This window comes from Tachysurus vachellii, chromosome 15 (assembly GCF_030014155.1).
Source record: "Tachysurus vachellii isolate PV-2020 chromosome 15, HZAU_Pvac_v1, whole genome shotgun sequence".
In the NCBI taxonomy this organism is placed as follows: domain Eukaryota; kingdom Metazoa; phylum Chordata; class Actinopteri; order Siluriformes; family Bagridae; genus Tachysurus; species Tachysurus vachellii.
Window position 1 is genome coordinate 9,641,749 of NC_083474.1, and position 14,453 is coordinate 9,656,201.

Below are 14,453 nucleotides of genomic sequence, written 5' to 3' on the forward strand. Positions count from 1 at the left end.
TTTAGCCATAATCACATTTATGGCACTTACTGTAAACATATTCTTAAATTACACTTGTCTACAGTTAATGTATTTATATCCTAAGTAGCGACACAAAATGTAGATGCTATTTTAGATATATATATTCTTTTAGGGCTGTAAAAATAATTATTATGCAGTGGAAACCCTGCTAATAGAAGGTGTAGCTGTCTGGGCACTTTAGAAAATTCAGGCTTACATCATAGTAGGTTTACCACGATGCTAGTTATGGTTAACGAATGACGTTATAAATTACTTGAGAATTAGCTAAATTCTTTTTTTTTGGACACCAGTTAATGACTGGGTACTCAGTGCAGTCCTGAGACTGTTTGTTATTACACGAGGACAGGATTTGTGGGTGCAATCTTAGTGCATCCCTTAGGCCTTTTTACATATTCAATAGTACATATTCATTGTTTTAAGGATTATGTTTTGCATATGAGGATTTATTTTTATAAATCAGAACCAAAATGATTATTTTTTGCATTCTTATATTGGCTAGATTATTGCAATCAGCTAATTAACTAACCTAATCAAACAGGAATAACCGTATATATTCATTGGATTATGCTAATTATTTGGGAGCAGGGGAAATTCCCCGTCTTTTGCTCTGCAGTGTGTCTCGTGTCAGTGTGGTCATTGTCTTTCATTAAAATCTAATGGGCTGGAAATGGCAGCTGGGCTTCAGAGGCGCTTCACCCGTCCATGAGAATAGAGAAGCTTTCTTTATCACTGGGGAATCCCCAAGCAGGTACATGTCTGGGCGAACAACCTTGCCTTGCCATCCTGTGCAGGGCAACAGGGGTATATTCTTCATTTCAAGATATACATTCATGTAAATAACAAAAGGCATAAATTGTTAGTTAGTCTGGTTATTTTGTTTGTTTACTGGCTAAAAACACTGAATATATGAGACATTTTTCACAAATTAATATTTGAAAATATTGTTTTTGTTGCCTTTAGCAATGTCAAAACCTGATATAAGTCAGTATTTTATTACTGTTGAGACTGTGTTCATAATTCTTCTGAAAATAATGTGCACAGTAGCAGAATGTAAATATAATACACTTCAAGCTAAGTGTCAACATTGCAACTGTCATGCAAACACTAAACATTTGTGCAAGCATACTGCAGGAACATTATCAGATCATTGGATGAAGCAAATAGCAATAGAGGGCTGACTATTTCAAGCTGAATGGCATGGTTTAAAATTTTGCACCTTTTATACAGTAGTAATAAAAAAAATAATAATCATAATAATAATAAGCATTTATAAGCTTATTGTTGTTGTTGGAATTGATGATGGTGTTGACCTAAATTCAGGGCTACTGTTGTAAACTGGAACATGATGGAAAATACAGTGTTTTGGAAAAGTACCTTGAAATAATTACACTGTGTTCCATTAGGACCTTTGCTCAGATATAATATGTCACATATGATAAGAAGATAGTGATGGCAGTACTGAGTAAACATGGTTGAAATGCTCTGACACATAGGTACTTGAAATTTCTTGTATTCAAACTTGTATTGTTATGAGTCACTTAGGTTTGGCAGGTAATTAGTTTGAACAATAAACATGTTGAAAAATAACTTACACAACACAAAAGATGAAATATGTGGCCCTGATATTATTTTACTTCTTTCGTAGGCGAACAGACAGCAAAATACAGAAAATGGAAATCACATGGTGTGTTTGTGTTTTTGTGAAGGTTTGTGTATAGCACTAACCAAAGCTGAAATTTGACTAATGAGTCCATGTGTTTCTCTGTGTGCTGAATTATTCTGTCACAATGATGTCATCCATTATCTGACCTGGTATCTAGTAAAGTAAACTTCATCTCCAGGACTATAGCAACCTCCTCTACACTTTAACAAATTAACTGTCATTGCTGTCACCAGAAGTGGTTGTTAAACAGTGGCTGTCAGACGTCATTCAGATAGCACAGGGCAGCAGCTGCCTCTCCCCATAAACTAATGGGATGGTGCTGAAAGAGAAACATGTTGAAAATAATTTTCATTAGAACACACTTTTCAATCCTGCAGCCATAGACTAGGCTTTAGCTCATGTTTCAAACGGTATTCAGTCAATGCAAATGTACTTTTTGTATTTGTGAAAATATGCAAAGACTATATCTTAACTTTTCAGCTAATAAGGGTACCAGTTCAAACAGAAAAACCTGGTTGTCTCTTAATTATCAGATATAGAAAGTTGTGTATATTTTTAGTTTATTTTAATGATTGAATTTTTTTTGTTTATCTTTTTATTTCTTAAGTTCAGTAATATTCAGTGTCGTCTTATTCGCAAATGTTTACATTGACCACATACGTTGACATCATACTTTAAATTTTCTTCCATCATCTCTTTCAACAGCAACTTTCAACCACAACTTCACTCATGTTGTACAATAATAAATATAATTATAAACTGTTAAAGCCATGATGTGTCATTAAGTAATAAAATAAATTGTAATTGTTTGCAAATCGTTGTCTTACAAGAGGAATAATAATGCTTCACAATGCCACATCACACCACCCCAAAATAGATTATTTTCATATTTATACACTATATTTCTTAATGATTATATTTTCTGGAGTCACACTGTGCAACTAGAGTCAGATTTTTTAAATGCCAAACCTCATTTTATGTTTTTAGATTAAATTAACATGCAATAAGATAAACTGCAAGCCTTTCAAATTTCATGCAAATACAGCCAACACACATGAGAACTGTTATAGAAACCTGTGGATGAAAAAGAAAAACAATACACAACAACAGCCATAACAAACCTCCCAATTTACATTTGATGCTAAAATGCATCTTTAATTTGATTTTTAAACACTTTCAGATATTGACACTTCATTATGGGAGAAAAAAATATAGTTGGACAATTAATCAAAAAATGCTGAAGTAGGCAAAGATACATTTTTGGTAAGAACTACAACTTTGTGATGGGTATTATAAAAAATTATGAATATTTAAATAATTAATCTTATGATGTTTCTTCATATACACTAAATAAATTAATTTTAGATGTTTAATAAAGAGTTTAGTAATTTGAAATGTTTTTCAAAACAACTTATACATCAAATATCATATATGCACACTAAAGGAACAAAGCAAAAAAAAAAACATGATGCTACCATGTGACTTAGGATTGTGCATCTTCCACTTAATGTGGTGCCACTCAATCATGCATATGGAAGAAAGTGTTAGGTTACAGATGCACAGGCATGATCTCATCGTCACCATGTGGGATCATCTCACACATGGCTGCAGGCTGGGGAGCACTATGGAAAGGGGGAGGAGCAGCACTGATGGAGTCAGGGGTCGATTGGCCTGACGGTTTGTTGTTAAGTCCAGCTGTTGTCATTGTGACCTCATGTGACTTCTACAGACCAGCTAACAATGGCTTTTTTCATGTGACTATTTTTCACACAATGCACAGGAATGGCATGTTTATGTATGTGGGGCTTCCCCATGATAAGATTCCTTCAAGCTGACTAGGAAAGACTATATTTGAGCTGCTTATTTTGATCGAGTGATAATCTGCATGATTTTAGAATCTGATGTCATTCTTCAATATGAATTTAATATAATTTTACTTGGCCTGTAGTCTGGGTTTCAGGCTGATTTTACTGATATAACTGGTTTCACCTCGTCAGCCTCCTACATATTGTTTGCATGGCTGATGAAGAACATACATCTGAAACCGTTTCACTGGAAAATGTTCTGTACTACACAACCCACTAGATTTAACATTTGCATATTTAAACATTGGATATGTATTGGATTGGAGTTTTTTTTTTTTTTTTAAAGCAGCTGTATAGCAGAGAGCTATTTTATAAGCATATATGTGAAGTCACAGCTGTTTATGTAAACTTTTATTAAGAATGTCTCAAGATTCCCATCTCACCAAACATACTGTACAACATTATTTCCATTTCTCTTGCATAATCTCTACCTTTTGATGTAATGATGATGACTCACTGTCTCTTGTGACTCTGCTGTGCACCTTCGCTTTATCTCTCTTGAGCTCTTCTGTTGCTAATTGTTGGACTGTCACAACAATTAGGTCACCGTTGAGTGTGTGTTTACAAAACCTGGCTGTGCTAAGGCTCGAACCTGATACTCGCTGACTCACTGGTGGGGCAAAATGGGGGCAATCGTAGCAGCCTACCTCACTTACATATGAGAGGTGATGTTGCCCCTGTATTAGATTTCTTGCCCCACCAGTAATATAATATAAAATAATATAAAATAATATATATATATATATGTATATATGTATATATGTATATATGTATATATATATACATATATATATATACATATATATATACATATATATATATACATATATATATATATATATATATATATATATATATATATATATATATATATATATACGTATATATATATATATATATATATATATATATATATATATATATATATATATATATATATAATATGTTTGTTTTTGGGGTTTATTTGTGTTTTTTTGTATGTATGACCGTGAACCTAAATGAATATCTAAAACATCTTAGTTAACTTAGACAGCCTAAACTAATAATTAGTTAACTTACAGACAGCCTAAACTAATAATTAGTTAACTTACAGACAGCCAAAACTAATAATTAGTTAACTTACAAACAGCTTTAACTAATCATTAGTTAACCTACGGACAATTTTAACTAATAATTAGTTAACCAACAGACAGCTTTAACTAATTAGTTAACTTACAGACAGCTTTAACTAATAATTAGTTAATTTACAGACAGCCTAAACTAATAAGTAGTTAACTTAGACAGCTTAAACTAATAATTAGTTAACTTAGACAGCTTTAAATAATTAGTTAACTTAGACAGCCTAAACTAATTAGTTAACTTACAAACAGCTTAAACTAATAATTATTTAACTTAGACAGCTTTAACTAATTAGTTAACTTACAGACAGCTTTAACTAATAATTAGTTAATTTACAGACAGCCTAAACTAATAAGTAGTTAACTTAGACAGCTTAAACTAATAATTAGTTAACTTAGACAGCTTTAAATAATTAGTTAACTTAGACAGCCTAAACTAATTAGTTAACTTACAAACAGCTTAAACTAATAATTATTTAACTTAGACAGCTTTAACTAATTAGTTAACCTACAGAAAGCTTTAACCAATAATTAGTTAACCTACAGACAGCTTTAACTAATTATTAGTTAACTTAGACAGCTTTAACTAATAATTGGTTAATTTACAGACAGCCTAAACTACTAATTATTTAACTTACAGACAGCCTTAACTAATAAAGGTCAAATTTCTCTGAGCACATTAACTTTTTGTGTACTTTGAGATTACATGGGACACTGGTGACAGTGCGTGTGAAGTGCGCATGCGTGGTTGTTTTCCAACAGTTCAAGCTCCTCTGCCCGGAAACAGCGTTACCTCGGCAGCTGTACGAGGACACAACGATTGGTCCCTGAGCATTTAGCATCCTAGACTACACCATCAAACCAAATAACCTGTCAGAACGGGTCGCGAAATAAGTCGCGTACTTCCCTGATGTTCTGTTTTGTACATCAGTGGGCCACTTTCTGCTCAATATAATCAACAAATATTCACTGCAACTTACACTGTTCAATACAGCCTTAAAACCGACTGGAAAAACACCGCGTTGTGCTTCAAATGTAAAAAAAAAAACAAAAATAAAAACTCAAAACAATAAATAATAATAACGTAAATAACTGAGTTTGTTAAAAATTATATTATTTATTTAAAAACACATTTACCACAAGGTGGCGGTAGCAGCTCGGCAATTTATTACGTACTCAAGCGCCCCCTGCTGGTCACTCAGCAACGGTGCAAAACTCACGTGCAAAAAAAAAAACCAAAACAAAACAAAAAACTCTGTTGAACCTCTGCATTTAGGGCTCTGGAAAGCCATACTGGAATTTATGATGATTTACATTACTGGTTATCAAACTTTCAGGCACCATTTAATTGTAAAATAACCCCCTCCTCAGCACTGCCTATTTATTTTCTGCACGAATCCAATTGTTTAAATGCAGTGTAGGTGTAGATGGTATTAAACTCATTCGGTTCAGCTGAAGTAAATAGTAAAACAGGCTAATATCTATAGTAATGCAAGAATCTTTTTATATATATATATATATATATATATATATATATATATATATATATATATATATATATATATATATAATAAAATAATATTAAACACCAAACCACCAGTTTTTCAATCTAGCAATATTTATCCATGACCCCCTTCTCTGCACATTTCAGTCATTCCCTGCTCTTGTACACCATGAGATTGTGTATCACTAGGTCCAAAATGAGTATTTGATTTTGGTTGCGTTATACAATAGTTGGTTGAGGGTAGGGGTGATTTTAAGTGGTTAACGGTGAGCTATAACAATCACCATCGAATGCATCATGCTTATTATTTAATTGTTATTGATTAAAACATGCAACTTGAAGCTAAATAACTTAAACGTAGCTTTCAAACAGAGAAGGCTCCAACTGCTCTAATAAAATAAATATCATGGGAAATATTTAGCTGATGGTAGTAGTAATGTACAAATGTATCTAAGATATTTGCCTAATTTATTGAATTATATTTAGAAAATTAGTCTGAGCTCTGATTTTAAAAATAAGGGTTTGGATGAATATTGGAAGGAATCTGTGAACCAAGTCTCAATCCAGTCATCATTAGGATCCGTATTTGAACGAATAATTTTCATTATTTATTCATAAAATGACAAAATTCTGCACAGTAATATTACACAGTAAGTTACATTCATATCAAATATACAGCATACAACAATATAACAAACCACAAAACCTTTGTGAAAGGAAAATCCACACTGAACAACTCAGTCTGCAGCATCCCAGTTTGACTTTTACATAGAAAAAATGCCAATTTTACCCAAATATGGTCCTTCTTGTTCCTTTATTCTTCACCGATCTCTTCGTCAGGACAGCAATAATATTCAACAAAACAAATCTGTCCGTCATCATTCCGTACAAGATACTGTAATGAGAGGAAACCTCGAGTATCTGTTCTCACTGACACCTTACAGGACAGAGCGAGGGCCTTAGTGGAGGGTTTTAAGAGTGACATCTTGTACCTATAACAGCAGTAAAAGAACAGACAAAACTCATAATCCAGGAATTAGATGCATGATATTCTTGTAGAGCCTTCAGTAGGTGCTTAAATTGTACCCATAGAACAACAACGAAAAATACCCAGTAGTAGCTGATATACAGTAAATATTTTCACTGACATTTACAGCCCTACTGCCAAGTGTACCAGCTGTACCTCTGTGGAAACCCTGCACATCTCAATGTATATCCTTTAAGGGCTTTTATAACACCAGCATTGTGTTGGAAATCGCTCTCTCATTGCCTTATTTATTATTTCCTGTTTTATAAATAGAGCAGTGTTAACAGAGATACTGACTGCTTAAGCATTCTGGAAACACATAATCCTTACCCAGAATGCTCTGAACATCATCAAAATGAAACCAGACAAATACCATAGAATTAAAAACAGATTTCTGTATAAACCACATCAACATTTTTAGTTTACATTTATAACTACTGTAAATAGTTATAACTGTATAGTAAACACTTAAGGGAATATAAATTACGAATTTGGACACCATTACAAAATAGCTGCACCCCTAATAATTCACTATATGATGAATACAGAATGCATCTGTTACCTGTTGGTCTGTGTTTTAGTGCACTGGAACAGTTCCATCATGTCTGAGTCTTTGGGGTAGTCATAATGGGCATTTCCTGAATTTCCAAATGTTGACAGTCTAAAAGAAGAAGTCATCTTTCTTGAGTGATATTAAAATCAACACAAGTCTTAAGCCTTACTTTTGTAAACTAACTAACTAACATACAATGAGAGTGCACTACAGTATATAACACCAGTCAATCAATATGAGTGTAAAAATAGAAAATAGCAAAAAGATAGGTTAAATTTGATCACCAATTTTAAGATATTGATAATCAAAATGATATCAGTTCAAATGTTTTTGCTTGTCCCTTCCTGAATGTAAAATAAATATTCTCTGACAACCTGTGTGTGTAGCTGTAAAGACAACGGCTGAGCTTTTGGATCCTCTCAAATGTAAGTGTCCGTAGTTTCTCCAAAAACAGGGTTTAATGATAATAAATCTCCTGTTGGCATGGATCTAGGCTCACTTTACCTTTTATTAAATTGAATTCTCTTCCTCTCTGTGTTTGTCAATATATCTGTACCTGAAATAGGGATGACTTGGTGACATTGTTAGCTGCAGGATCTCACTGGTCATGTCCAGCTCTGAAAACGCCTCTTTCAGGCTGTCTGATTGAAGGATCACCTTGTTGGTGACATTAGTGCTGCAGAAATCAAAATCTAAAGGCTCTTCAGGCTCCTGGGTGTTGATCTTGCAAACGGTTACCACTCCTCCCTCCTCCAGGAACAGGGTTAAAGGGTAGCCATAGCCATTATAGCACATTCTCAGAGCTGTGCTCACTCCTTAATGGGAAAAGATACACACTTTTTGCATTAGTGTCACATCCTCTAGATTTTTATGTACAGTTATTGATCTATAATGAACATGCAAATACAATATGTGTATTATATATTAGTATATTATTATTATTAGTGTATTATTATAGTTGTAGTGTTCACCATGTTACAGTAAAATTATACTACTATAAAAAAAATACTGTATCACCTGCATTTTTGCTGATAAACAGCAAGTTATGTTAATATTGATAAAATTTATTATTTATTTGTATTTTTTGCAATTTAATTGTCTTTCACTGTGCCTACTGACCTGTTTAGTCATTTTTCTATTGTTGTGTGCTGTTTGCACACACACACTTGATGCAGTCCTGTCAGGGTCTGTGTAGGCTAATGTAGTTCTTGCTCGTTTTCTATAGCACCATGGTCTAACATGAACGTTATTATTTATTGTGTTGTAAAAAGTAGTTTACTGTAACAGCTGTATGTAGTTTAACTGATAACGCCACTTGACTTCAATTCAATTTATTTGTATAGCGCTTTTAACAATTTCCCATTGTCTCAAATCAGCTTTACAGAAGTATGGAAACAGAAGAGAGAGAAAAAGAAATAAATACATTATAAGAAGAAGAAAAAATAAATAAGTGAATATATACAATTAAAGTTTAAAATTTATTTAAAAAAAGATTAACTTAAAATTTAGAATAATATATATCTATCCCTAATGAGCAAGCCGGAGGCAACGGCGGCAAGGAAAAACGCCTTGAGATGATATGAGGAAGAAACCTTGAGAGGAACCAGGCTCAGAAGGGAACCCATCCTCATTTGGGTGACACTCTACAGTAAATAGTGTAAATGTAAATAATGTCCTTTCTACAACAGTTAATAATAGTGCAACCGAGAGCCCCTGAGGAACTAATGGGTCATCTTAAACTCTGAGTTCAGCGCAAGACCTGATTGCTGATTAAGACCAGACTCCACTACATACCTGGCACTGTGCTTCCACCAAAGATTGTGAGGCAATCCAGCAGCACTGTGAGGTTCACCTGAAACCCAACCACATCCTCCTTCAAGGTGAATTCTTGAAAGATCTCCGCCTACAGGGGTGGAAAAAACCACACACAAAAAACATAGTACACAGACCAAGGTGTCAATGTGAGTTGAGACATCTATCTGCTGAGAGCACAAACCTGAATGAAAGCGTTTGCTTGAAGACATTTAGACTCTTCTACAGTAACCTTCAGTCCGTTTGGAGTTGCATTAAATATTGCGTGGTCTTTGAAGGATATCGCTTTCAGGATGTTGGAAAGGTTCCTTACATTATCCAGACTAGCGACCAGAACATACTGATCACTTCCTGACTGTGATTGTGTTGACAGAGGCATACTACTAGTCAACAATGAAGCATCTACGATGACAACACAAGATTGTACAGACTTTTACAATGTACACAACATGTTAGTCATACTAAGCTTTAAGTTACTAAGCTGTGTGATTATCTTACGTTTATTTAAGTAAAAGACACAATAACTAACGTGACACATGTTGCACTCACCTACTTAACACTTTTTGGCGCTAATGCAGATACATGTTTTCTTAGCTGCACATTTTCTTCTTCCTTGACATGTTTGTTAGGTAAACAGACCGCGTTACTGCCCCCTAGCGACTGGGAGTGTGGCGTGGTGGCCTGTACCTAGTAGTTCCGTCCGGTAACGCATGTGTCAAACGAAGCTATCGGACTTTCCTGCTTTGACAGGCAACCGCTAATTTATAACGTAAATTGCAGGCAATGAATCGTCGAAGTCGCTCGCTCGAAATATTAGTTAAGTTAGAAATTTGACCTTCCTCCCTTTGGTGTCGAAGTGGTACGGCCGGCCGTCTCCAAGGCAACAGAAACACAGAGGAAAAGAGGCGGAGCCACATCAGCTGGATTGGCTCCCTGTGACACATGATCGAGTGTTTTAGCAACGACTAGAAGTTGCTGTTAATTATTTTTTTCCTCGGTGAGATAGATTTGTTGTGTTGTTTAGTGTAACACGGACTTGGAAACAATATTGTACTTTTTTCCCCCTCGTAAAACCACTTTTGTCATTCAACGAAGAAGGGTTTTAGCATATTAGCTTAGCATATTAGCTTCTTTACTGCTATCCCAGTACATCAGTTAGCGCTGTTGTTGTTCATTAGCTTCCTAGCATGTGTTGATCCGTTGGCATATGGTGCAGAACTGTTTAGAGACTGTTTACGTCACTGTATAAATGTTATTTGATGCTTTTTTTTCAGTCTTATAGCCAAGAGAACTAGTGTCTGGGCTTTTGCTGTGTCATGTGTGGACAAAACAATGGGTGTTGTTGTTTATTTTTGCCTTTAGCTCGGATTGGCTGTGACTGTACAAAAGGAAAGCAGCTCCATTGTCACGAACCGACGTGTTATTAAGGGGAAACCCGTGTGGAGCGGTTAAAGTGATCAAACCAAAGCAGGCTTACGGTCATGGCTAAAGATCCACTAGCAGACGCTGGACTTCATTTCGATGAACTCAACAAGTTACGAGTACTTGATCCAGATGTCTCACAGAAGACCACTGAGCTTAAAGAAGAATGCAAAGACTTTGTTGACAGTAAGTTCATTTCAGTCTACTCCGATACCCACAGTGAGTTATCACGGTATTTAAGGGCTGTCACTTTTTTGTGTGTCATTATGTCAAAATGTCATTATACACATTTATTATGTGCTCTCTTGGGTCTGTGAAAAATTTTCTTTCTCACTGTCAGCTTGTTATTTCTTTGCCTCACATTTTCCACTGCCTCAGAGTCAGAAGCCTTTTGCTTGTTTCTCTTTCCTGACACTATATATATATATATATATATATATATATATATATATATATATATATATATATATATATACATATATATATGTCTTCCTCTTCATTTTGGGAGAAAAAAGAATCATGTTTTTGACTCGTATATAAATCTTACTACTGCAACAGGTTTTAAGCAAAAAAAAAAAAAATGGTGGTTAGGATCCATGGAGATAGGACAGAAAGAACATAAATAAATGTTGAACATCAAATATGTTTACATATGAATAAATACTTAATGCAAAAATATGTAATTATACACTCTTACTGGGATCCCATGAGGGTGTATAACCATCTTATTTCCAGATAAATATAAATCAGTTAATGATTGAATGAATGAATGAATGAAGAGTTCTTCTGGCTAGAAGGGTAGACTTATTGAGGGAAAAGTTTGTTTCCCCATTAATGGTCCACACCAAGCTTTACCAAGATGCTTCACTGTGTGTAAGTCCCTCTGGATAAGGGCGTCTGCTAAATGCTGTAAATGTAAAACCTTTGACACTTTTTTATTGTAACTTTGAACAATGTTTTAAACTCATGGTATGTTAAGTATGTAACCTAGTGAGCCAGCATTAATGTATCCAATGTTAGAGATTTAAGCACTTATGTACTTCGCTCTGAATAAGGGCGTCTGCCAAATGCTGTAAATGTAAATGTAAATGTGTGATAACAGAAATCGGACAGTTTCAGAAGATAGTGGGTGGGCTTATCGAAATGGTGGATGAATTGTCAAAGGAAGCAGAAAAAGAAAAAATGAAGGTATGCATATTTATTTCAAATGCTGAAGTTTGATTATGAACTCTGTGAACTTCTGCCAAATGCTGTAAATGTAAACTTGACATGTGGTCATTTGACAGGCAATAGGTGCTAGAAATCTGCTGAAATCTGTTGCAAAACAGCGAGAGGCTCAACAGCAACAACTCCAGGCTCTAATTGCAGAGAAGAGGATGCAGTTGGAAAGGTTTACTCACATGCGTTTTAAGGGCATTTTGTTTATGTGCAAATACAATACATCCTTATTTAAGTTCTCTTCTCTACTTTTTGACAGGTACAGAATTGAATATGAAGCTCTTTCCAAAGTGGAAGCGGAGCAGAATGAATTCATCGACCAGTTTATGCTACAGAAATAATCGTCTTCTGCATTTTGTCACAAGGACAAAAAGTATGATGCTATGCATCTCTGACAATGACTTCGCTAATAAGAAGTGGGGTTCTCACTTGGTGATTTGTTTCAATATGTGGCTTTAACAACCTCAACATATGACCCATATCATGACCAGTTCCTGGGGTTACAACTGTAACATATGTTTCACAATAAGGCATTATTATTTATATGAAAACATATTTATAGTATTGATATATAATTATTCTGTAAATCTCTTTTGCTACCAGGTAATAAATACAGTATCTGCATGTTCCTGTAATTAATTACTAGACCAAGACTCGAGTGTTTTCTGTATATTTTGTATCCTTTTTGTGATTTAAATCTTTGATTTTAATTTAAAAAGTACTCTCTCAATGCCCTTGGTTGTTCATGGGACCACAAAAAGACAAACATTTAAAAGTTCTGTAAATTTTGTAACCAAACAGTGCATTTTATTTGCTTTGTTTACAATACTTTATTCACAATATTTATTGTCAAAGTACTGTTGGTTTTGACAGACACTATATAAACATGTACATTTGAATACAACTATTTTGCTCATACATGTCTACGTCTGTTCTCGATCATACAGCTTTGTGGTGTGGAAAAGCAGATTCATTCCTCAAATCAACAATATCTCAATCATTCTGGTCCAAATAATTAATCTTCAAAAATTATATTAATAATTCAGAACATTGTAATGATTCAACAATCCTTGTTTGTTTTTTTTTGACAATCATGAATGAATAGAACAATTTATTGAAATCTAAAGATTTTTATTTATTTTCGCTTCTTGCTCTTGGATGAAGCCTTAGCACTTGGAGAGACAGAATTATACGTGGAGCTAAAAAGCATGGTGAGGAGCAGCATGAGGGGAATGATTAAGTATGGAGCATAAATAGACACCAGTGCCCATCTCTCCTTGGATGTCTGTGGACCCGGATGAGGAGCCAGTGGGAAGTTATAGAGCAAGACGTGGCTCAGGATGGGAATTAAGCTGGTGGCCACGTGCACAGAATACAGGATGGCTGGAGTCCTGATCCATCTGCAGCCGCCTGCAAATAAAACGGTCTTTAACCTTCTTGACATCATCCACAAGTTCATGAATGATCTGCATGATCCAGGATTCACTGACCTTTGAAAAAGGCGTATGCTGCAACAGGAAAGAAGGGCAACTGAACGAGTGCTTCACAAAAGATGAAGGATTTAAACCAAACAGGTGGATCCAGCACCATGGGATCTCTGAATTCGGATGCATACCAGCGCAGCACGTCTTTAAACTGCAATGCAAAGGATGAGTTTAACTACAGAGTGGAAAAGCTGGACGGAAACCAAGGCGACGTTTCAGTGCAAACTTACAGCTTGAGGAAACACGTGTTCTGGTAGGAGTGCTTGAAGATCAATGAAGAGAGTGATAGGGATGTGTGACGCAAAATAAAAGAAAAACACGAGCTCTAAAGCACGGAGAAGCATTTTACACGCCGTCAGGGAGAAAGAAAAGAAAATTTCTACGGCTTTATCCGGTACAAAGGCTTAAAAAACTGGGAGAGGTTCAATGCAACGTGGCCTCACGCGCCGGTATCCTGTCTTTCTATTGGCCGTTGATGTCGAAGGGGCGGAGGTATGTATGAATGGGGCGTGGCGTCAGAGATCAAAGGTTTTAAAGGGACAAGTTCAGTCAGGAGATAAGTTATCAGTGTTTGCTCCTTTTCCTTTCCATTAGCTAGAACTTCAATGTTGAATGGAGGTGATGGAACGCCAAGCAAAATATAAAGTACATGCATGTGCTACACACAATACACTTTCATATTAATTCACAACAACTGTCTTGCTATTGTCATGTCATGTCATGTGATGATGTTACTCAAGACCCACGTGGATTGCTGGGAGTTCAT

At 35.1% G+C, this 14,453-nt stretch overlaps 3 protein-coding genes across 3 annotated transcripts; 1 reads left to right on the forward strand and 2 right to left on the reverse strand.

Annotated features, from left to right (window-relative positions):
- Positions 1-6,766: 6,766 nt before the first annotated feature.
- rad1 (RAD1 homolog (S. pombe)) lies at positions 6,767-10,247 on the reverse strand. Its single transcript, XM_060888061.1, has 6 exons — positions 10,113-10,247; positions 9,748-9,965; positions 9,546-9,654; positions 8,308-8,566; positions 7,761-7,859; positions 6,767-7,163 (listed from the first exon to the last, which is right to left on the reverse strand). Exons 2-6 carry the CDS (start codon positions 9,940-9,942, stop codon positions 6,986-6,988), a joined length of 840 nt encoding a protein of 279 aa, XP_060744044.1. The 5' UTR covers positions 9,943-9,965; positions 10,113-10,247; the 3' UTR covers positions 6,767-6,985.
- A 152-nt stretch (positions 10,248-10,399) lies between these two features.
- Positions 10,400-13,107, forward strand: ift20 (intraflagellar transport 20 homolog (Chlamydomonas)). The gene is made up of 5 exons (XM_060888064.1): positions 10,400-10,560; positions 10,926-11,171; positions 12,088-12,173; positions 12,272-12,375; positions 12,463-13,107. Exons 2-5 carry the CDS (start codon positions 11,045-11,047, stop codon positions 12,542-12,544), a joined length of 399 nt encoding a protein of 132 aa, XP_060744047.1. The 5' UTR covers positions 10,400-10,560; positions 10,926-11,044; the 3' UTR covers positions 12,545-13,107.
- tmem97 (transmembrane protein 97) lies at positions 12,989-14,258 on the reverse strand. The gene is made up of 3 exons (XM_060888063.1): positions 13,918-14,258; positions 13,694-13,838; positions 12,989-13,613 (listed from the first exon to the last, which is right to left on the reverse strand). Exons 1-3 carry the CDS (start codon positions 14,029-14,031, stop codon positions 13,339-13,341), a joined length of 534 nt encoding a protein of 177 aa, XP_060744046.1. The 5' UTR covers positions 14,032-14,258; the 3' UTR covers positions 12,989-13,338.
- Between the last annotated feature and the right edge of the window lie 195 nt (positions 14,259-14,453).

What these genes read in the sequence shown, in the direction of transcription:
- tmem97 (XM_060888063.1), bottom strand. Translation starts at nt 14,031, where the DNA reads ATGCTTCTCCGTGCTTTAGAGCTCGTGTTTTTCTTTTATTTTGCGTCA. An exon ending in AACACGTGTTTCCTCAAGCT is followed by an intron (nt 13,839 to 13,917) that starts GTAAGTTTGCAC and finishes TTTGCATTGCAG; the next exon opens with TTTAAAGACGTGCTGCGCTG. An exon ending in AGCATACGCCTTTTTCAAAG is followed by an intron (nt 13,614 to 13,693) that starts GTCAGTGAATCC and finishes TTTTATTTGCAG; the next exon opens with GCGGCTGCAGATGGATCAGG.
- ift20 (XM_060888064.1), top strand. Translation starts at nt 11,045, where the DNA reads ATGGCTAAAGATCCACTAGCAGACGCTGGACTTCATTTCGATGAACTC. An exon ending in CAGAAAAAGAAAAAATGAAG is followed by an intron (nt 12,174 to 12,271) that starts GTATGCATATTT and finishes GTCATTTGACAG; the next exon opens with GCAATAGGTGCTAGAAATCT. An exon ending in AAGAGGATGCAGTTGGAAAG is followed by an intron (nt 12,376 to 12,462) that starts GTTTACTCACAT and finishes ACTTTTTGACAG; the next exon opens with GTACAGAATTGAATATGAAG.
- rad1 (XM_060888061.1), bottom strand. Translation starts at nt 9,942, where the DNA reads ATGCCTCTGTCAACACAATCACAGTCAGGAAGTGATCAGTATGTTCTG. An exon ending in AAGCAAACGCTTTCATTCAG is followed by an intron (nt 9,655 to 9,747) that starts GTTTGTGCTCTC and finishes CCACCCCTGTAG; the next exon opens with GCGGAGATCTTTCAAGAATT. An exon ending in ACTAAAACACAGACCAACAG is followed by an intron (nt 7,164 to 7,760) that starts GTAACAGATGCA and finishes CTGCTGTTATAG; the next exon opens with GTACAAGATGTCACTCTTAA.